Source organism: Astatotilapia calliptera, chromosome 12 (assembly GCF_964374335.1).
Source record: "Astatotilapia calliptera chromosome 12, fAstCal68.1, whole genome shotgun sequence".
Taxonomy (NCBI): domain Eukaryota; kingdom Metazoa; phylum Chordata; class Actinopteri; order Cichliformes; family Cichlidae; genus Astatotilapia; species Astatotilapia calliptera.
In genome coordinates, this window is record NC_137433.1 from 29,473,354 (window position 1) to 29,495,836 (window position 22,483).

General features: G+C 38.0%; 2 protein-coding genes across 15 annotated transcripts; both read right to left on the minus strand.

Annotated features, from left to right (window-relative positions):
* Nucleotides 1–64: 64 nt before the first annotated feature.
* On the minus strand, nt 65–5,646 carry LOC113033517 (uncharacterized). Of its 13 annotated transcripts, none has more exons than XM_026187392.2 (10): nt 5,514–5,646; nt 3,776–4,084; nt 3,127–3,152; nt 2,874–3,023; nt 2,624–2,744; nt 2,288–2,491; nt 1,971–2,054; nt 1,166–1,307; nt 512–674; nt 65–387 (listed from the first exon to the last, which is right to left on the minus strand). In XM_026187392.2, coding segments are annotated over exons 3-10 (1,101 nt in total). In that variant the 5' UTR covers nt 3,129–3,152; nt 3,776–4,084; nt 5,514–5,646; the 3' UTR covers nt 65–152. The 13 variants fall into 13 exon arrangements, with proteins under 13 accessions (XP_026043177.1, XP_026043174.1, XP_080165471.1 ...); XM_026187389.2 differs by lacking the exon at nt 5,514–5,646 and adding an exon at nt 5,087–5,365; XM_080309345.1 differs by lacking the exons at nt 3,776–4,084; nt 5,514–5,646 and adding exons at nt 5,087–5,138; nt 5,317–5,360.
* Nucleotides 5,647–9,514: 3,868 nt separating this feature from the next.
* LOC113034281 (uncharacterized) lies at nt 9,515–15,609 on the minus strand. 2 transcript variants are annotated; one of them, XM_026188707.2, is made up of 9 exons: nt 15,222–15,609; nt 13,236–13,265; nt 12,998–13,147; nt 12,764–12,884; nt 12,463–12,675; nt 12,287–12,370; nt 10,533–10,674; nt 10,171–10,333; nt 9,515–10,041 (listed from the first exon to the last, which is right to left on the minus strand). In XM_026188707.2, coding segments are annotated over exons 2-9 (1,149 nt in total). In that variant the 5' UTR covers nt 13,238–13,265; nt 15,222–15,609; the 3' UTR covers nt 9,515–9,767. The 2 variants fall into 2 exon arrangements, with proteins under 2 accessions (XP_026044492.1, XP_080165480.1); XM_080309354.1 differs by having other exon boundaries at nt 15,217–15,609.
* Nucleotides 15,610–22,483: the final 6,874 nt, after the last annotated feature.

Sequence of the window (22,483 nt, forward strand, 5' to 3'; positions counted from 1 at the left end):
AAAGTACTGTTAAAAATATCATATTAGTTTTATAAAATCAGAGCTTCAGAGAATCAAGTCAAACTCATAATTAAATGGTTGATTTTAATTTACAGTACAGTACAATTCAGCACATACTGGAGCTGTGTGAATACTTTTCTAATCACATGCAGTCAGCAGGTACCCAGAAATTTTCTAAACTCTTCTTTGATGTATCTGTAGATTGGACGGTAGAGGCGTCTGTTTAACACCATGAGATCAACAGCAGTCTCAGTGTGGGCGACTCCATGAAGAACATTCAATGACATCTTAACAGAGCGCAAAGTGAGAAGCTCAGAGAATCTTATGGTAGATTCAGCAGGAACCATAATGTCATTGGTCCCATGGAGCAAAGCGAATGGAGGCAATCTGTCAGAATAAAAAGGACTGTAGTAAATAAATGTCTGTAGTGTGTTTGTGTTTCCAATAAAGAATTGATGTATTAGATTTCAGAACTGGTGTTAAACCCATTTTTTTATCCTTTTCCACTTACCTGTTGACTTTGTCCTGGCTGAGCTTCTTTAGTAAGTGTGTTGGTGAGTAGTATGGAAGGTTTTCCACACCATTCATCGCTTTGTGCATGGGGGACACTCGTTCAACTCCTCGTTTCTGTTCATGCTCATAATGGTCCACGATGTTGTAGACGCCGCTCAGACCTGTCCGGTGGATATAAAACAATTAGTCTACCTTATTAAGAATAACAGGAAAGAAAAAGGTCATTTTTTGATTAAGTTGTTAATTTTCATATTTTTTAAAAGTGAAAATATGAAGTACTTATAATAAAATAGTAATATGAGTAAATGTGTCTGTAGCTTAGGAGACAGAACAGGTCATCTGCTAATCAGATAGTTGGTGGTTTGATCCCTGGTTGGCTCAGTCTGCACAAATATCTCTGATGCGTTCATCACAGTGTGAATATTAGATAAAAAAGCACTTAGACATAGAAAAATAATGTTTGTGGGAGTGCTTGAATGAGGCAAGTTACACAAAGTCTTTGAGTGCTCAGGTAGACTATAATACAATCTGGTAATATACAAAGAGTGAGACAAACATCACAATATTGAAATGTGCATATATTGAATCACTGTAGGGGAAGACCATTATGGAAAACAAATACTAATATTAAATGATGAACTTCATTTCTTACCAATAATTCCTCTTATCGAGAGCAAGACTTCCTGCTGCTTGCCTGGCTCTATGGAAAGCTCCTCTCTTGTATCAACAAGAAACAGTGTGGTGAGTGTACACAAATGTGCACCTGCTGAATGCCCAATTAATACAATGTTGTCCTATAAAAAAAAAAATACAACACAGAACAGCATGCTGTACGTGATTATACATTTTTACCTACTGAAGATTAAGTTAATGCACAGATACACAATGATTTTATTTTTAAAAAGGCTCTGACGAAGATAAAGTACAAGCATGATTAGTCTGTATACAGGGGCTCAAAACTTAGCACTGCTTTAATTCTAGACCGACACAGCTGAGCAGCAGTGTTTTAGAGTTTTCCCTGGGCAGTGAGGAAGTTGGTAAATATCAGAATATCAGGAGTCCTTGCATGCCTAGCTCTGTGCCTAGCACAGAGGTAACTGGTTCATTATTAATTTTTATAAAGAATCCTTAACCTCCTAAGACCCGAACTCTTCCACGACATGCATTTTTAATTTTTCTTTGATATTTGGGCATATTGGGGCCCAATGAATGTAAAAACAAAGAATTACCAGATTTTTTTTTTTTACCTTATTTTTGTTTTTAAGAAAAATAAGAGCCGCATATGAGGATATTCATTTAAAATCTTGATAGAACAGTAGCAGTATAATGTCCTCGTAAGTGGATATCAGGCGCTTGTAGAGCAAAATTAAGTATTTTGGTCTAAATAACCCAAAATGTGATGTCCACATATGTGGAAGCCAGGTCCTAGGAGGTTAAATAATACTAAGCTGTCTTACTTTGTCAAAGTTGAATTTCTCTCCATTCTGGTGGGCCCAAATCAAGCAGTCAGTGATATCTTGGACCATCCCTAAAACATTCCCCTGACAATCACAGTCAACCAAGAGTCAGTTTAGAAACAACTTTATTATTTAAAATGAAAGTTGATCTTTGTCCTGTAAATTTACATTTTTGGTTTACCTAATTTAAATTCAATATGTATTTTATCAACTAACACACATATGCGATAAAATATTATCATTCATAAGTTGTGATTCAAGGATGTTATGACTCATAACATCCTTGTGATTACTGTGTGTTGTTTAAAATCTCTCACCTTTGGATATGTGCAGTAATCAGGACAAATTACAGTTGCTTTCAGTTCTTCAGCCATCCGACTCCCCAGTAAACAGTAAGTGGACCTTTCTCCTGTGCCCCATGCACCTCCGTAGACAAATACTACCGCCGGTGATGGCAGCTTCCTTACATTTGGAGGGTGGTATAAGTCCAGCTTGTTGCCTCTGCGGCCAAACGTGATGCCCTGTCAAGCGTCCACACAAACAAACTGATTATTCACACGTTCTTCAGCACTAACTCAACTGATAACGTCATTGATTGTAAATAATAATCAAGAAAACAGGTAGATTTTCTCAGTGAGTTATCCTTAACCTACCTTTTCATAATACTTTAGATTCCTCTCATCGTTATACCATGACTTCAGCTGAAAGTAAACTTTCCAATACTGCAGGTATTTGAGAAGATCCAGTGTAGTGAGGGTCAGACGATATATTCGCCTGATGAAGAGGCCAAAAGCGTAAATGAAAATTACAAACATACTGCTCAATGAGTGGGCCAATAAAACAAAAACATCAAACAAAACAAAAGACAATAAAGGAACATGTGTAAATTATTTTAAAAGTTACCTTGGATTAAGAGCTTCTATGTACTTCTTATACCCAGGCTTGTCAGGCCAACCATAAATCCACTGACAGGCTAAACAGATGGAGTAGAGCAGGCCCACCAACATGACACCCACAGTCACAGACAGTGACATGTAATATTTTATATCAGACCTTTAAAAGCAACATATATTATGTTAAGATTCATTAAAAGTACACTTAGTTTGTGATCTTCAAGAGGATATACTTAACTTTTGCATTATACTTAGGATCTTACATTCTTTATGGCTTTATCTTTCCTACCTGCAAACATAAAAAATATAAATTATAAGTAACAAAACATAAGTAATAGAAAACAGTATAAATTGTTTTCAGAGAAATGATGGCACAAAGTTACGATTGCAGTTTTCAGAAGTGTGTCATATTAAAGCTCATTTTGTAAAGACTTTTAGTTGTAACTACTTAATTTAATAATGTTTTACTTAAGCCGTAATTATTAACAATATTAGGTCTTTTTCTGTTAACCCAGGCTTTCTGCTTTAGTCTCATTTCACATGCACATAAAAACGAGTTATTTGATGCTTCATTCACCCTCCTTCTGTGCACAAAGGATCAAACTAAGCATCAGAGGCAAAAAGGCTTGAGTGCATGATGAGTGGAGTGGACATTCAAAGAAAAATCCACATAAATGACAGGACCAAAATTTTGACACCAGAAAACTGCATCGTGATGTGATGATGATGATGACATTTTTCACTACATCTTTCACAGGGTTTTAATTAATGTTGTGGCTCATGAAGTGAGCCACAACATTAAAACTGGGCATCAGAATGAAGAAGAAAAGTGATTTAAGTGACTTTGAATGCGGCTTGGTTATTGGTGCCAGAAGGACTGGTCTGAGAAGTTCAAAAACTCCGGGGACTCACTGGGATTTACTGGGATTTTTCCACACAACAATCTCTCGGGTTTCTCTGGAGTTTGCAGAGAATATTTTTCCATCTGTTCGTCCATCCATCCTCTTCTGCTTAGTCAGGGTCAAGTTGTGGGGACAGTAGCCTAAGCAGAGAGCACAAACTTCCCCCTCCCCAGCCACCTTCTTCAGCTTATCCGGAGAAACGCTGAGTTGTTCCCAGGCCAGCCGAGAGATGTGTCTCAACCATGTTCTGGGTATACTATACACCCTTGGAATGCTTCAAGGCAGACTGAAAGTCTTGAGTTTCTCTGGGTGAAAATGTCTACTTGATGTCAGAGGTCAAAGAAGAATGGACAGACTGCTTTGAGTTGATAGGAAGACAACAGTAATTCAAATAGCCACTCATTATAGCCAAGGTATGCAGAAGAGCACAGCAGGTTGAAACTTGAAGCAGATGAGCTACAGCAGCAGCAGACCACATAAGTTAAGAACAGGAAACTGAAGCTACATTTCACATAGGCCCACCGAAATACCCCAAAACAAAATCTGATGCTAAAAGAAGGTTTATTCAGTTACTAAATAGGTCAGTTTGTTGAGTTATGATATTTTTTGAGTAGAAGTCTGTTTAGTTTACCTCTTTTATAGGCCTACATAGTTCTTAAAATAGCTTATTTCTATTATTGTGTATTTTTGAAATAACCTCTTATCTTTTCTGGGATATAATAAAAAAAAAACATAATTTAAAGATTATATCTGTGCTTGGACGTTCTTGGCTGCTTGGTCCATTTGAAGGCAAATTTGAAGGCACTTATTAAAGTTGGCTGATGTGTATATTTGTATTTAATGGCTTAGGACTTTCAGAACATTAGTACATGGCTTTTTACATAATTCACAAACACAAAACCATTTACTTATGAATAGCTTTCATAAAGAATTGGAATAGCTTAGTGATGGTTGTCCTTAAAATTGTACCACAGCACTCTCTAGTGGGGTTTTATAGGACGTACCATTATTCAGAAAGGCGCTTTCACTCGAGAATAATTTTAAAAATCATATGAGCACTTAATAACTCTTGATAATAAACTGATAAACGCGATCTGTATATCAAATAGTTCTGGTATGGAATTTAATATAAGTTTTCTGTCACGTATTTTCGCAGTTCTCCTACCGTTGGACGTTTTGTTGCCAAAGTACGTTTGTCTTCTCTGTCACGACCTCGTTGGGCGAATGAGTAGAGGTGGAGGACAAATGCAAACAAAAACTAAATATATATCTCTCTCTCTATATATATAAAAAAAGAAGAAGAGCAGTGAAGAGAACCCACCTGCACTTAATAATGTCACTGCGGATGACTGAAGCACATGTCAACGTTCATACTGTGTTGTTTCATGCAGGTCAAGTAAACGAGAACCACAGAAGAAAAACAAACAACTTCAATGCAAAAGTTGAAATTCCATTTCTTGTCCCAGCTTACCCGAAGTGTAAATCAATTCACGACAATTCAAAAGGCTCGCAACACGGCAACAGATTTTAGAAAGGGTAATGTAAGCGAACCTTAAACGCACTTCGACCCATTAGACCTGACATGAGTTTGATTTATGGCGCTTATCTGTGGTCTTCATGCAAGACAACTCGATAGTACAGCACCATAATGTTCGTAGTTCCCCTGTAGGTTTAACAGCCCAATCATATCATATCAGCAGATTATGGAAATGGGAAAAGTGTTACAATTCATATTTACATTTACAGACCTGCCCCACGTTTCTGCCCCGTTTTCACGCAGGGTGTTCCACGTTAACTGGTTTTTGGTGGTTAGATTTATTTACAGACTCCACTCCCCGTGCTCCAGATGTTGCATCCGCAGATTCGTCATTTTCACTGAGCGGTCAGCTCTGTCTGTCTGCCAGTGCGTCATTCAGTTTGACAAGATTAAAGACTTAGGCATTAAATAAAAATAAAAAAGGTCCCCATCTCCTGCCCAAATGGATCAATATTATCTTCAGACAACAATTAAATTATTTTAATATAAAAAACAAAAGGCATTATAGTTTTTGCATGTTCCTACCATTATTTTAATCTTATTTTGACTTTTTGTTTCTTTACTTAGTTTTAGTCTTTATTACTTATTATTTTATTTCTAACAAATACCAGAGGCAAGATAAATGAGCATAGATATTACAGTTTAAGCAGAATTTTAGAAAGCAGTTGGCTCACAGGCGTTTAGACACCCAAAGCCTCACTTGAAATATCAATAAAACCCTAATCTTGCAGTTTGTGAAAACAAATTTTTCCAAATGAACAAATATCAAAACTGAGGATACGCCATCTTTATTTTAATTTACTTTATTTTAGTTAGTTTCTTAAGTTCTCAAAATGATTTCAGTTATATTTTTTCCGAAGGTCTATTTTTTAATTTTTACTTTAGGTCACTAAAATGTTGTTGTTTTTTCACATCACACATCATAACATTGAAATGTATTCATTTCCAGTGCTGTTTGGGGTGTGAGAACAGCCACTTTTAAATGGTTGGTTCCTCCCTAAAAGGCTGTTGGAAATTCATTAAGGGTGTTTCATTTCAAATTTTAATGTATTTTCTTCCATCTGCAGCTCCAACCATTCCAAACTGCTGGAGCTGGCTTTGGTTTGGTAATGTTTGGCTAATTTATCCAGTTTTTTATTCATTCATCAACTTTCATTCTTCATTTCTGTGTGAATCAATGCTGATTCACGTAAACGACTGGCAAATGTTTACTATGAAGAGTATATGTATACTTTATAAATAAAATAAAATTGAAATTAAATTGAATGAATATATTTGACAATTAGAAAAAAATAATCTGTGGTCTTTCTTCAAAACTGATACAGCTTTTAATGATCCTAAATGTGTCCTTTGTTTGTTGGACAAAATACTAAATCCCAAAATAAAGTAGTGAGAGCAGAAGTATAATTATCTTGCAGGTGCCATTTAATAACCATACAATAACTCATAATAAAGATCAGAGGTATTTGTGGTAACTTTCCTACATTAATCGGCCACTGTCCATAAGTAATTTATCAGTACATAAAATATGAGCACTGGCAGTGTATGGCCACTAGAGGGGGGTAGAATTATGTCACTTGCAACAAAACATTTTCAGTCAAATCTGTTCAGAGACTGAAGCTAGAAGACGATAGTGAGTTAAGATGGAAAGATAAAAGGAAGTATCATCATTAGTGGTTTAAAGCTTTAAGGACTACACAAATCAGGGATATTCTAGCCAAAGTACCGGGCAAAACACTGAACCCTGCCGTACTCTCTGATCCGTTAGAGAGGAAGTAATTAGACGTGGGGGGGGAGTACTTGTATAAAAGTGCTTTGTCAGAAATGTTCGGTGCTAATGTAATATGTTTGTAGTAAATTATCCCTACAAATGCAACTATTTATTACACCTCTGTGTTGTATTAATGTCCATCTAGCATCAGAGACATTCTCTATAAATTAAGGGGTTTTGCTGGCCCTGACCATGGAAAACCTTCGCTTCAGCACTGCCAATTCAAGGAAAGCAGAGCTACTGTCCAACCTGAGGGTTATTGTTATAGTTGGCCACACAGAGCGGAGCCTCAAGCCTTGAGTTGGTGTGTGGTTCTTCCTCCGTCTGCCACAATGTGGGGAGTCCCAGGTGCTTTTTGTAAAGCTGCAGTGGAAATGAAGCCACTTAGTGAATGAGAGCCATTCAGCTGCACTGAGCGCACAGTCAGCCCATTCTGAATGCTGTGGTAACTATTCACAGCATTTGTCACTTACAGTTTAACACTATCATCAATTGAATTATGTCATGTAGAGTGATATAAACATATTAACACCTGACATTCATTCCTGATTCTGTGTGGGTGTAAGCTGAATACATTAGCTTTTGTTTTGTCATTAAGTCCATTAAAATTATTGGTCTTTTATTATTAGTAGAATGACATACCAGGTAGCCAAATACAGGAACCCGGGGGGATCTATTTGAACTAAAATAGGATTTACAATTATTATTCTGGAAAATGCTCATGATAGTAGAACTATATATAGTCCATTACCACAACTGATTTAGAATTCAGGCCCCTCTTCTATGGAACCACCTTCCAGTTTGGATTCAGGAGACAGACACTCTAGAGACTCTACTTTTAAGATTAGGCTTAAAACGTTCCTTTTTGCTAAAGCATATAGTTAGAGCTGGATCAGGTGACCCTGAATCCTCCCTTAGTTATGCTGCAATAGGTGTAGATTGGTGGGGGATTTCCACGCTGCATCAAGTAGTTCCTTTTCAGTCACCTTTCTCACTCAACATTAATAGACCTCTCTGCATTAAGTCACACTTGTTGTTAATTTCTGGCTCTTGTCCACAGCATGTCGCAGCAGATGGCCCCTCCTCGCTGAGCCTGGTTCTGCTGGAGGTTTCTTCCTGTTGAAAGGGAGTTTTTCCTTCCCACTGTCGCCAAAGTGCTTGCTCATAGGGGGTCATTTGATTGTTGGGTTTTTCTCTGTATCTATTATTGTAGGGTCTACCTTACCTTACAATGCACCTTGAGGCAAGTAATTTGATATGTTACAGTTTTATTCATATTTACCAGGAATATACTATGTAACCTGGAAAGTTTTTTTTTTTTTCAGATTACACTTCAGATGAAGCCATCTTTGTGAGCTACGCTCTACTAGCCCAAAACTTACCTCCATTCACACAATCTGAAAACAGTCTTGCTGCCTCTGGTGGTTCAGATCCAGCAATTATTATTATTATTATTTTGAAGAAGGCAAAGTCTTTCTCAAAAGGTGCTTTTTGTTTTTTAATTGCCCTTTTAGCTTGCTTGGCACAGTACTGGCATTACTTAACTCCCTCCAACAAGGGATTAATCAAGCCAGCTCCTGAGGTCATCTGATATTCCCAAACCAGCTGAAACTATAGGACATTGATATTTGGCAGGAGTTTCTCACAACAGCTTTTATTTCTTTAGGTGTTTTTTCGTGTAGTTTTTTTGCAAACACAAGAACGTGATCAGTTTATCTCGTCAAAGGCCAGACAGTGAATATGATGTGTAGAGATTTCATACCTCAGGTGAATCAAGTCCCACACCTCCACCCCACCCACCCACCAATCTGAGCTATGGTCTGATTCATGATCTGAGTGGCCTCATCCCTCAGGTCACTCACACACAGACTCCATACACCAACCAACTCCTTCCCCTTGTTTTGTACATATTCCTCTTGTTGGTTATTTATTCCCCTTGTCTTACTATTTTGATTTCCTGCACAGTTGATACAGACCAAAGTTTTATTCTATTCTACTTGCAGTAAAAACATTTGACACACATTTTTTGTAAATAATGCTCAAAATTCAAACATTTTAAAGCAATTAAGTTTTACAGAACATGGTTACTATTGTTCTGCAGTGAAAATCTGATGGTATTTATGTACTGTTTCAAAGTTATACTGGCTCAAAAATTGCTAATCATTCAAGACTTCCCAAAATATTTTGCTCTCTGTAAATACATGTATATCAAAAAGAGTGACGGGTTAGATTTTAACACTATCACAAGATGTAACAACATTGAATTTTGGAATATTAGGCATAATAATTTCAAGTAGGTGTAAAAATGATGACTGTACTTCATTTGTCAATAAAACTTGGGTTATTAATGTGCTGTTACAATATATTATACACGTACTTTTAGAGTATCAAATAAAACACTTGAAAATTCTCAAATTTGATAATTAAACAACAGCTACAGATTTGTTAACTGTATTCAACTTTTAATACTGTGTATCAGTGCAATTCTTACTAGCGCACATTTCTCCACAACTTATTTTACTTTGTGATTATTTATTTGAAAGCATCGTAGAGAACAACTCTCCCACACAATCACAGTATTGTTAAAATATAATGACAGTGTTATTAACTCAGAAAGTGTTAAACCAAACTCAAAGTTAAATGGTTCATTTGAGGTATAAGAACAAGTATCTAAAACATAAATGTATGGATCATTCAGTATGTATTACAGATTTTTGAATGTTTTTCTAATGATGTGCAAGTACCCAGAAGTTTTCTGAACTCTTCGTTGATGTATCCGTAGATTGGATGGTAGAGGCGTCTGTTTGACACCATGAGGTCAACGGGGATATCAGTGTGGCTCGCTCTGGGAAGCAGATTCAATGACAACTTAACAGAGCGCGAAGTGAGAAGCTCAGAGAATCTCATGGTAGATTCAGCAGGAACGACAATGTCATTGGTCCCATGGAGCAAGGCGAATGGAGGCAATCTGTCAGAATAAAAAGGACTGTAGTAAATAAATGTCTGTAGTGTGTTTGCATTTCAAATAAATAACTGATGCACTAGATTTTAGAATTATAATTGGTTTTAAACCCATTTTTTATCCTTTTCTCTTCACCTGCTGACTTTGTCCTGGCTGAGCTTCTTCAGTAAGTGTGTTGGTGAGTAGAATGGAAGGTTTTCCACACCAGTCATTGCTCTGTGCATGTCAGAGAGGTATTCGATTCCTCGTTTCTGTTCATGTTCATAATGTTCCACAGTGTTGTAGACGCCACTCAGACCTGTCCAGAATATAAAACAGTTAACCTAACTTATAAAGTATAAATAAAGGAAGAGGAACCACAGATTAGCTAAAAATGCTCAAAATGTGTTTTACAATCTCCATCAATAATTTAGCTATGTATGTGGCAAATATTACATCATGAAAGTTTAGTATAAAATTAAAAAACATTTCTTTAGATGATGAACTTCATTTCTTACCAATAATTCCTCTTATTAACAGGAAGACTTCCTGCTGCTTGTCTGGCTCTATGGAAAGCTCCTCTCTTGTATCAACAAGAAACAGTGTGGTGAGTGTACACAAATGTGCACCTGCTGAATGCCCAATTAATACAATGTTATCCTATAAAAAACAGAACAGCATGCTGTATGTGATTAGATATATGTATTTTTTAACGTTTATAACAAACAATTTGTGAATGAGTATAAAAGCATTCATATATGCACTTAGTCCCAGGACATCCTAGGTCGCGCTGCGATTTATTTTGTAATCGTATCATCAGATCTGTGGCAGCATGCCGTATAGGTGAGGAGGGAAACTGAGCTATTAGCTGATCACCTGGTGATGACTAGGATCAGGTGATGCAGGAGCATGCTGCACACGCTTTGTGTAGTGAAGGTACGTTGGGGGCAACTTCAGAACTTCGACAACATTCTGAGAGATGCTAAGGACACTGAGTCCAAGTGAACCACGCTCTGCAAAACCATTGCTGAAGCTGCTGTAAAGGGTTTCAGCTGTAAGGTGGCTGATACCTGTCACAGGAATAACCCTTAATCCAGTCAAGCTGAAGAAGCAGTCCGAAGCTTGGTTGACTTGTGGGACCTCCTCAATCCCACTGACTGCTTCGGTGCTGAAAGCAGAGTTTGGGAATGAAGAGGAGGACTCAGACATTAATGAGGGCAAGGTCACTGATGTAGTTAAAAAAAACTCATTGGTGGTAGAGATTCACCCACGATTCCCTAAGGCTTTGCAGGTTATGCAATTGTCTTGCTGGATCACACCCGTCAGGCTTCTTGGAAGGACTGTCCCAGGGTATTAGAGAGGAGAGCCAGTTAGGTGGACCTTGGTTACAGGAACAATGTGGTTTTGATCCTGATTGTGAAGACTAGAAGAGCTCTTTATTCTCTTGAGGACTGAAAGTAATGTGGGAGTTTGCCCAACTAGCCTAGAAGTGTTTTATGAACTTTGAGATTTCACCATGTTCAACCACATTCCTCATGGTGTCTTTCTTGGGTTTGTTTTGGGAGTATGGTGTATCTGGCCCAGGTTATCCAAACCCTTTACAACCATATCGAGAGTTTGGTTTGGTTTGCTGGCAATAAATCATTACCAGTAGGTATTGGACACAGCCAAGGGGTGGACGGTGTCAGATTAATTTGGTTCTGTTAACTTTATCAAACCACAGTCTCCAGCTTGTACTGGGGCCGTTTGCATGGAGAGAAAGGTCTGAGTGTCCCTCCTGAGATTTTGCTGAATCCTCCTTACACGGCTCAGTTTCTAGGGTCGGGAAATCATTCAAACTACTTCTGTATGATGATGTGGTTTTTAATCAACATGTGGAAACGACACCAAAAAGAAGATTTTTACTGCTCAGAGGGTTAAACAAGACCTAAAAATCTGTTTCCAGTTTATGTTGAATAAATAATGATAAATAAGTTACATTACTTCACTTCAACCACCAGTCACAATCCAAAACAGTGTCAAAAATTAAAAAATAGGAAAAGACATGATGCAGAAGCTGTCAGAATTATTCTACAAAATAAATAAAACATTTACTTAATCTGTAAAAACGCATGTATATGAATATGTAACATTTGTAAAAGTCAGTATTTTGGGTCATGGTAGCTATTGTTATTGATTAATTATATTTCAGGAGGTTTGTTTGATTGTACAGATATAGGCAGCTTATTATTCATGTTCCAAAGAATACTTAAATAATACTAAGCTGTCTTACTTTGTCAAAGTTGAATTTCTCTCCATTCTCGTGGACCCAAATCAAGCAGTCAGCGATATCTTGGACCATCCCTAAAACATTCCCCTGTTGATGAGAGTCAGCCAAGAGTAGTTTAGAAGTTTAATATTTGAATAACACCCCCCCCCGCTTTTACTGTGTTGTTCAGAAGCTCTCACCTTTGGATATGTGCAGTAATCAGGACAAATTACAGTTGCTTTCAGTTCTTCAGCCATCTGCCTGCTCAGTAAACAGTAAGTGGACCTTTCTCCTGAACTCCAAGCACCTCCATAGATAAATATTACAACTGGTGATGGCATATCTTCTAACTTGTCTACATTTGGAGGGTGGTACAAGTCCAGCTTGTTGCCTCTGCGACCAAATGTGATGCCCTATTAAGTGTCCACACAAACAAACTGATTACTGACAAATTTTTCAACAAAACAGGTAGATTTTCTCAGCAAGTTATCCTTAAAATACCTTTTCGTAATACTTAAGGTTCCTCTCATCGTTATACCATGACTTCAGTTGAAAGTAAAGTCTGGCATACCGCAGGTATTTGAGAAGATCCAGCGTAACAAAGCTGAGACGATATATTCGCCTGATTAAGAACACAAACACATAAACAAACCTTAAAAACAGACTCTGCTCAATGAGTGGAACAAAAATGCAAAATAAAAACAGAGAACACATCTAAAGTATTTTAAAAGTTACCTTGGATTAAGAGCTTCTATGTACTTCTTATACCCAGGCTTGTCAGGCCAACCATAAATCCACTGGGAGGCTAAACAGATTGTGTACGACAGGCCCACCAACATGACACCCACAGTCACAGACAGTGACATGTAGTATTTTAGATCAGACCTTCAACATGAACATATATCAGGTTAGAATTCATTAAAAGTAATGTCAGATAGTGTTCTTCAAGAGGATATACTGGACAGACTCTTACATTATTTTAGTCTCAGTCTGTCTGTCTTACCTGCAAGCATAGAAAGATTATAAGTAACATAATATAAGCAACAGGAAACAGCATAAATTGTTTTCAGTTACACAACAGGACAAAGATATGATTATGTCGTTTTCAGAAGCATTTCATATAAAGGCTCATTTTGTAAAGCCCTTTCAGTTGTAACCACTGGCCTAATTTAATTAATGCTTAATACTGTTTTAGAACTTGTATAAGTGAGTAATAATTGACAATGTTAAGTCGGAAGGCTGCCTTCATCCTGCTCCAGCTTTAGAGAAAAAACATGGTGCAGAACATCTGGATAAAACAAGTTTCTCGCTAACATTGCACTTACACCCATCACCCACAAAATCAAAGTCATCTGTGTGTCTCAGAACAAGGTTTAAGTGAGTGATACGTGCCAAAATAACGTCCACATGAGTGCCAGGACCCATATTTTGACAGCAGAAAATCACGTGGTAATGAGACGATTAATGTTCCTCACCTATGTAATAAACTACATTAGAATTTATAAATGCCTTATTGAAAGTCAGTTAGAAACTACGACATTTCTGGACAAGACTGGCCATTTAGAACGATAGCTTATGACTTATACATAGAACATTAGCACATGGTCGTGACTCGTGTAGGTCACTAATAAATACATTAAAAAAAACTTCGACGTCATGCCTGAGTATCAAGAATTTCTACCAAAGCGCCCTCTAATGGCATGTTTATGCAATAGCGCCACCATTCAGAAAGGCGTGTTTAAAATCTTTTTTTAGCCATTTAATAAGTCAGTATATCAAATATATTGAGTGTCACCCACACTGGAACATTAAAATCATATGACCATGTATAAACATTAGATCATAGGTTGAAATGCATTGAGAAATACTTCATTTATCAAATGATTTTTACATATAAACGGCTTAAAAGATTTATTAGACCACCACCCAATCCAAAATTAACAGTGTTGGTAATTATGTTTCTGTAATGGTTTATCCACCAGCATGTGCAAGCTATTTAAGTAAAATTATACTTTAATGTTAAAATGTAATTATCAATGTTATCGATGAATTTACAAATTTGCTGTTTACTATTAAATAGTATTATTTGTTTTTATTATGATTCCAAATTATAGTTATTTACTTACATACCTGAACAGAAGATAAGTGTATTATTATTATTTTTATATAAGTAAAAATATCAGCACTTTGGTTGACCAGATCCCGCCAAACTGGTTGTTGGGCAGACATGGGGTTTGTTGTGTGGGACAAAGTGGGACATGTCAGCTTTGTAGCTTGAAATGTTCATATCTAAATTTAAAATGATAATAATAAAAAACAAACAAATGGAAAAAACAATTTTACAACACTGGCATTTATCATGTATATGCTAAATATATTATAGTTTCAACTCTCTTGATAAAAGATGAAGATAAAAGGATGCTTAATGTCGTATTCTTTTCAATTTCACCATCGTTGCAGCTGCTAATTGTTTTTTGGTTTTCAGTTCATATGTACTGGTGGATTGGCATACCTGTTTTCCTGATTGTCAGATACCTGTTGTATCTGACAATTTTAACTTTTTTGTTACCACCATATTTCCCTCTCTGTGCAAAATTAAAAAATAACTAGCAAAAAAAGAGAAAACCTCTGTTTCTTAGAATATACTGGCTGCTTCAATTTCTATGTGGTTGTTTCCACTGTATTCAAGACAATGTCTTCTTGGTTCTGACTAGAATTACAATAAATACAAAAAAGCCTTTCCTTCTGAGTAAAAAATAGACTTTACAAAGTGCTTGTCCTGCAGATACAGTCAAAATGTGTGACACTGTCTTTAGATGTGAGACGGGCAGGAGGACAAGGAATAAAAAAATGTTGTGCAGACATCTAATCACCCTAGACAGCTAAGCAAAATTGTGCCCCCTTTTTCTTTCTTTCTTAGAGAGCTTTGACGTAAAGTTAGCAGTACCACTTACTCAACTTGAATCGTGAAGATAATGAAGACAGCGGTGTGTCTGTGAAGGTTCTCAGTCATCCAGGTCATCGTAGTCAAAGGAGCTTGCAAAGAAAAGCGTCTGGACTTCTTTAAGTTGCTAGAAGACAACAGTTCTGACAACGGTTTCCTACCGTTTGACTCTTTGTAGCAATAGTATGTTGGTCGCTAATAAGCTAGCATATATCTTTATTTAAAAAAGAATAATAATAATAAACGACTATCAAAACAAACATACCAAATAAAAGGGTACTTTCTGTAAAAGGCCGGGCTGTATGTACATCATGTAACTGCAGTGTAGCCGCTTATGAAGCGAGCTTCCAAAGGACCGGTGTTCTGCCCTCTTGTCCTGGGGCTTGTCCTGACAACCAAACACACAAAGATAAATACGGCGAAGTGGAAATAGTCTGCTATTAACTTCCGGTTTTGCGATGATAACCAAAGAGCGTCCGTTGATGTTTGAAAGTACCATTTTATAGTTAATTTGTGACATTGATAACGTTATATGTCAGCAAAATAGAGATAGCAGGTCATTTGTTACTCTAACGTTTTAATTATTTATTTATTTTCTTACACGTGAAGCTTCTTGCATGCATACATTTTTTGACGTACCGATGGCGGACATGGAGGATTTCTATCTCTTCATTGTCAACATCTCTGCAGTGATACTCCGGAAACACATGCTAAAATAGTTTGGTGATAAAATACAATACAATACAATAAAATGTATTTTCTCGAAGCTTTCAACCGTGATTCAGCGGAAGGGCTTTGTTGATCTTTCATAGATTTATTTTATTTTATCTTTTCATAATCCATTTGTTGAGAAGGTCGCTGAGCTGTGATCGAGCGGTGCTACTGTGATTGATTAATGTCAGACCAATACAGTATGTCAACAGTATGCTACCTAAAGGGAAAACGGCGAGGGCGTTTACGCATGCGTGTGGCAGAGTAACGGGATTTTATTAGACTCATGATCTGACGGTAAATACGGATTTTATTCTACAGATGGTTCCGGTCAGCTGTTTCACCAGATTTCAGGGTTATATGCTGAAATAGTTTGTATTAATGTAACTCGTGGATACCCCCCCCCCCCCCCCCCCGCCCCCGCGCGCGCGCGCTTCAACCCATAACACCACACACACTAATTATATTGTTTTTTCTCTCCATTTCAGATACGGGATACGGTGACAGTGATAAAATCTGCCCATATCATTTTAGTGCATTACTTACTCCCCTTAGGCGGTTTTTTGAACTGATAATTTGCGACGATTTTGATAGGATGATTATGGGGCGCCTGGCATTAAAATCTTGACTTGGAGACTTTTTCACAATGAAAATGAAGCTTACAAAGGTATTTCTTTGCTCAAAACTGATATGCCCCTGGTTCCAGTTCCAGTTTGTGTGTTATGGCCAAAATACCAAATCCCACAGCAATCCCACAGCTCTCAGATTACTAAAGAACGTCCATTATAAACATTTTTTTAAACAGTGTTTTATAACTTCAGTATTTATTGGACGCTATCCAACTCGATGCAGTGCTTTTGACTATTCCGGAGCCATCACTTCATAATCACATTGCTCTCATTACAACAATTAGAGACCAGTCCATGAGTAACTTTATAGTGTATAAAATAGTAGCACTGGCAGTGTATGGCCACCAGGGGGAGGAAGAATTCTGTCACTTCCATCCTGAACTGTTTCATTGATTTTTAACATATTGCTGCTAATTATCGCCCAGACATTATCAAATCTGTTCAAGGACTCTAAAGCTATGAGACAGCAGTGAGTTAAGATGCAAAGATAAAATGCTTTTAGGATCAATATTAGTGGTTTGAACTTTTAAGTACTTCACAAATCTCGGATAGTGATATAATTTATCTGTTCTTGCAGCATTCAATGTATAAAATCAATGAAACCAACTGAAGCCCCAAATGCATTTAAATGATCATGCTATGCTTTGTCAGAAATGCTCTGCGCTAATGTAATATGTCTGTAGTAAATGGTTTGAAAACATGCAGTCCAGCAGTATAATTATCCCTACAAATGCAACCAATTGTTACACCTCTGTGTTGTATTAATGTCCATCTAGCATATCTAAACCAACATAAATTCTATAAATTCAGGGGTTTTGCTGGCCCTGACCATGGAAAACCTTGGCTTCAGCACTGCCAATTCGTGGAAAGCAGAGCTACATACGAGTACTGTCCAGCCTGAGGGTTATTGTTATAGTTGGCCACACAGAGCGGAGTCTCAAGCCTTGAGTTGACGTGTGGTTCTTCCTCTGTCTGCCACGATGTGGGGAGTCCCAGGTGCTTTTTGTAAAGCCGCAGTGGAAATGAAGCCACTTAGTGAATGTGAGCCATTCAGCTGCACTGAGAGCACAGTCAGCCCATTCTGAATGCTGTGGTAACTATTCACAACATTTTCCTTTTACTGGTTAACAATTGCATTATCCTCAAGAAAGTAATTATTTCATGCAGAGCGATATTAAGATAATAACACCTGACATTCATTCCTGATTCTGTGGGGGAAAGCTGGATTTGATATATTTTAATTTTTGTAAATTTTTGCTGACCTGAATTCAAGGGGAATGTAAAAATGGTGAAACCAGTTGCAAAATGCCAGAGTCATCACTTTTTTTTTCAGATCAAACCAGCTCTGTGATTTCTATGATGGCGCGGGGAGGCACAATGCACCATCTCACTGCATTCCTTCCACAAGAAATTAATACCTCACACCTGTCATGCCACAGAATTACAATTCAGTGCAAAATGCTGAATCTCTACCATCCGCATGGAAACTGCTCTGTAGCAGGAATGTGTAGTCTGCCTCTTTTCCTTTAAATTATATCAGTGCTTTTATTTTCATAAATATTTCTATTGCTGTTTTTGAAATACATAATTGGCGCATTTTTGTTTATCTGTAAATGAAATCTCCAAAGGGAATGAGGAGACAGCTGCTTCGTGACCAGTGTTGGTCAAGTTACTTGAAAAAAGTAATCAGTAACTAATTACTGATTACCTCCCCCAAAAAGTAACCCTGTTACTTTACTGATTACTTATTTTCAAAAGTAATTAATTACTTAGTTACTTAGTTACTTTTTAAAAACACGATTTACAACCTGAAGAGGTGATAAAGCGATAGATCTTTCAGCCCAATTCTACTTTTTCTGCATAATCCATCATACAAAATGTAATCAAATGGAAAAGTCTCTTTTTAACTTGTTTTATTAGTTTTAATCTTTTAACTTTATGCATCAAGCAAAAATTTAATTATATGCAACATTCTCTGACTGGAAGAAATTAGTTTAACATTTAAACCTATTTTCTGCACATTCCACCACATAAAATAAAATATTTTGTGTGTTTACACTCAGTCTTTCAAATAGATGCAAGTAAAACACAGCAGAAAATAAATAAAGTCAAAGACTCAGCGGTCCTGTTGCTCTATTTTCACCTGTAAAGCAGGAGTTGGGTAGGCGGAGGTTTACCCTGGTGCAGGTGTGCTGCGGTCAGTGGAAGGATATGGCAGCTCTGTGAGTTTCCCATTACGTCGTAGCTACTCGGTGCTTCCTTGGAAGTTTAGGGTTTTTTTCGCTGTAAAAAGAAGTTTTCTTCCCACGCACAGCGGACACTAATGTTTTTGTCACTTTTTATGGAATCAAACTCAAAGTAAGGTCAGTACTTCCACACTTTAAACGCTGCACGCTCATACTCTCTCCTGCACTCGATATGTGATCCACTGTTGATCTGCACACAGCTGTTGTCACCAACGGCGCACTCGCTTACGTCACTGTCGTGAGACATTCTCGCAAAAGATTCACGGTTTTAGTAACGCAGTAACGCAGCGTTCCTACGGGAAAGTAACGGTAATCTAATTACCGTTTTTGCAATAGTAATCCCTTACTTTACTCGTTACTTGAAAAAAGTAATCGGATTACAGTAACGCGTTACAAATAACGCGTTACTGCCCATCTCTGTTCGTGACCATGCTGGAGAAGAAGACCTGCTGTTTCCAGGTAACTCAGGTACAGCAACGAGACAGGATGCCAAAATAAAAAATGTGATCATCAGATATTTCCACTGCAACTGTCACTGTCTCAGGCACTATTTCACTGCAGGGCAACCTGCACGTGGCGAATAAAGCCTTGATTAATTAATTGATTGATTGATTGATTGATTTGTCAGCAGCCCGAGGATTTATGACGTTATGCTTTTGAGTGCCTGTCCAGAGTGTCGCAAAAGCATCGCAAAAATCTCAAGCAGTTTTTAAACGTGTTGTAAAAGCAGGATAGATAAATCTCTAACATTTCAGATGTATAGAGAAAATAATAACCCCATGCATTTTAAAAGACGTGATCAGCTCATTACTGTGACAAGTGCTACCGGTGCTGAGTCATAGTCAGAAGGGTTTGTCCACATTATAACTGGAAAGGCTTGTAGTACTGGATGTACCTTTGAAATCCCATCTGTCCTTTTCACACATGTTCTCACAGTCTATTCACTTCAAATCTAAAAATACATCCAATCACTCTTCTGTATTTGTAGCACATACATTGCTAACACTGATGTTCATTACTGATGACTGACTTTGTGTTTCGATGGAAGGCTACAGCTAATTACTTTTTCTCACAGTGTCACAGCAGTGAAGTTCAGTTTACCGGTTACATTTGAACTAATTTCATATTTTCATGGCAAAACCAGTATTGTGTTTGTCATTGTTGGTGTTCCTCAATAAACAGAAGTTTCTTTGTGTATATGATTGTTTGCACAGGGAGTGTTGGGAGGATTTTCAAAAGATGAGTCACGTGTAAACTAAGTGTCTGAAACATGTAAACTAAACAGGCCATTTTCAAATTTCTTAGCTTATGTCTAAAATATGAAAATAAGAACATTCAATGTGTGCAAATCACCTTAGGGTGAGTTCTAATAATGAAAACAGGACGTTGTTTGTGAAATTCAGTAAAAAAAAAAAAAAAAAAAAAGGAGACTAGGGATAACATTTAGTTTTCCTCATTAAATGTTTGTATGTGCGTGTCTCTCTGTGTATATCTTTAGCTGAACTTGTGTTTACTGCTGTAAATTTGGATAAACCAGTATGTTTATATCCCGCCAGTGAACCCTTGCTCTGACCCAGTCCCTTGAGCTCCTAACCGATGTGCGGCACTGAGCCGGGACCCAAACGTGCCACTTCTGTGTTTCTCTCGCTTGCTTTTCCTTCCGAAACGTGCTCTCAGTGGGCTCAGGACCTCCAGACTCACAGCCATCTTTTCACTGGGATTTCACAAACATGCCAGGGCCCCAAAAGAACATCCCTTTCACAGTGGGAACCATGGAAACTGGCACTGACCATAAGGTCCAGTTTCTAGGTATCCCAGAACCTGGAAATACACCCGGAATCCCACAGACGCCAGACAAGCACTGAAGACAGAGGTGCTGGCATTCATGCACATTTTCAGTGGGCCCTCTGACTGACTGGAGAGAAACAGAGTGACCATTCTTGTCAGATGCATCGGATGAATGTTAACAAGTTTGTGAGGATGCTCAAGACAGCATTCTTCCCAAAGTGTGGGGCCCGCCCCCATTGCAGGGTTAGGCGCGGTATGAAAAGGGGGGAAAAAAACCCAAAAACGCTCGGACACTGCTAGCACGGGGCGGCCACAGAAACGCAAAGCAGAAGATGAAGCATAGCTGAATATGTTTCCAAACCAACTTCATTCTAAGCCAAACACTAGAAAATATGGTCTTCCCTTTGGCTTCACCTATACAAGATCCAAGGTAGGTCTCCCCTGCATAATTAGAGTCCCCTGTCAGGAGCAGCGCTGGGCTCTCCACATCACGGACAAACAGTATCCCACATTCTTGATTTTTAGTTCACAAACACTTGTTGTAATGACTAACTACTCCTGACATTTTGGAGATGTTAGCTCTTTACACAGTAAAGTTACAGCAGGATACAAATAATATCAGGTTGATCCTGCCAGGATTTGTTCCCCTTGTCTAAATCAGGGACAAACAGTATCCCACAGTTGTTTATGTTTTTAAACCCATTTTGCACAGAGAGGCATTTTTTGGCAAAAATGTATTGATAGCAATGTTGAATATTATTACACAGGAAAAAAAACCCAACTACACGTAAAATAATCACACCGTGACGCCTCTGCCTTTGTAAATGGAGGGACAGTAACTGCGTGCATATATGTAAGCGTGTAAAACCTGAAGATAGTCAGATTAACAGTAACAGTATTTCGTCTCTATCAGCCATTCTGCTATTCATCTCACGGAAACAATAACGTGGCGCATAGCGTGATGTGAAAAAAGGCACATACCTTTGACGTTGGGTGACAAACTCTGTATTCCTCCCACACGTAAACGCAAAAAAGGAGTTTTAAAAAATCTCCGTTTTCGGTGATTCAAAGCGCCGTTTACGTGTGGACGAAACAGCTGTCAAAAATACCAGGTGCGGACATAGCATAAAAGAGTTAGGAGTTTACTTTCTTACTACCCGTAATTTATTGCAGATTACTTGTATTTGCTTAATTGTTTACTAAATGTCTGAGGTGTGAAATAAACCGCAATGGAGCAAAAGAAGGGTGTGTGTGGTTGGAGGATGTGTTTGTGCGTGTGCGTGCACGCGCGCAGGGGGCGGGGGCGCGAACATTTTTCTTGTAAAACAAAGGGGGGCCTAGCAAAAAAAAGTTTGGGAACCACTGCTTTAGAAAAAGAATGCCGAGGGTTGCCAGAAAGAAAGAAAAGTATTTGATGGGGAAACTGGCAAAGAAAATAAACGATGTGTGGCCATGCACGTGTCTGTGTGCACAGCCTCGGGGAACTTCAGTTGGTCCTTACGCCTGTACAGTTTGGTCTTTATATAGTCCCAGATCGGCGTAGAGACCGAAGAGTCGAGTGTCAGTGCGTCATGCCTCTTTCCTTCACCGACTGAGCTAACAGGAGGTTAAAAAAAACCTTAGAAACTGCTTGTAAAGCAGTGCATCTCAACCATGGAAGTATCTGTTGCATAACAAGCTAGATGGATGTCAAGTCATTACATGAAAAAAATGAAAACAAAAAAGATAATTTTGTACAAGCTGGGCTGACAAAGTCCTGACTCAAGCGCTGAGGGGAAACTTTATTAGTGTGTAATGTGATGGTCCACTTGCATTCACACCTGTTTTCCTCACTTACTGTAAACTCTCACAGTCTTCACGAAAAAGTTAAGCTGCTGCAAATAAAAACAGTGACTGCGCGCCA

What these genes read in the sequence shown, in the direction of transcription:
- LOC113034281 (XM_026188707.2), bottom strand. An exon ending in ATAGAAGCTCTTAATCCAAG is followed by an intron (nt 12,885 to 12,997) that starts GTAACTTTTAAA and finishes GTTCTTAATCAG; the next exon opens with GCGAATATATCGTCTCAGCT. An exon ending in ATTACTGCACATATCCAAAG is followed by an intron (nt 12,371 to 12,462) that starts GTGAGAGCTTCT and finishes TCTCATCAACAG; the next exon opens with GGGAATGTTTTAGGGATGGT.
- LOC113033517 (XM_026187392.2), bottom strand. An exon ending in AGAAATTCAACTTTGACAAA is followed by an intron (nt 1,308 to 1,970) that starts GTAAGACAGCTT and finishes TTTTTTTTATAG; the next exon opens with GACAACATTGTATTAATTGG. An exon ending in CTCGATAAGAGGAATTATTG is followed by an intron (nt 675 to 1,165) that starts GTAAGAAATGAA and finishes TCCACCGGACAG; the next exon opens with GTCTGAGCGGCGTCTACAAC.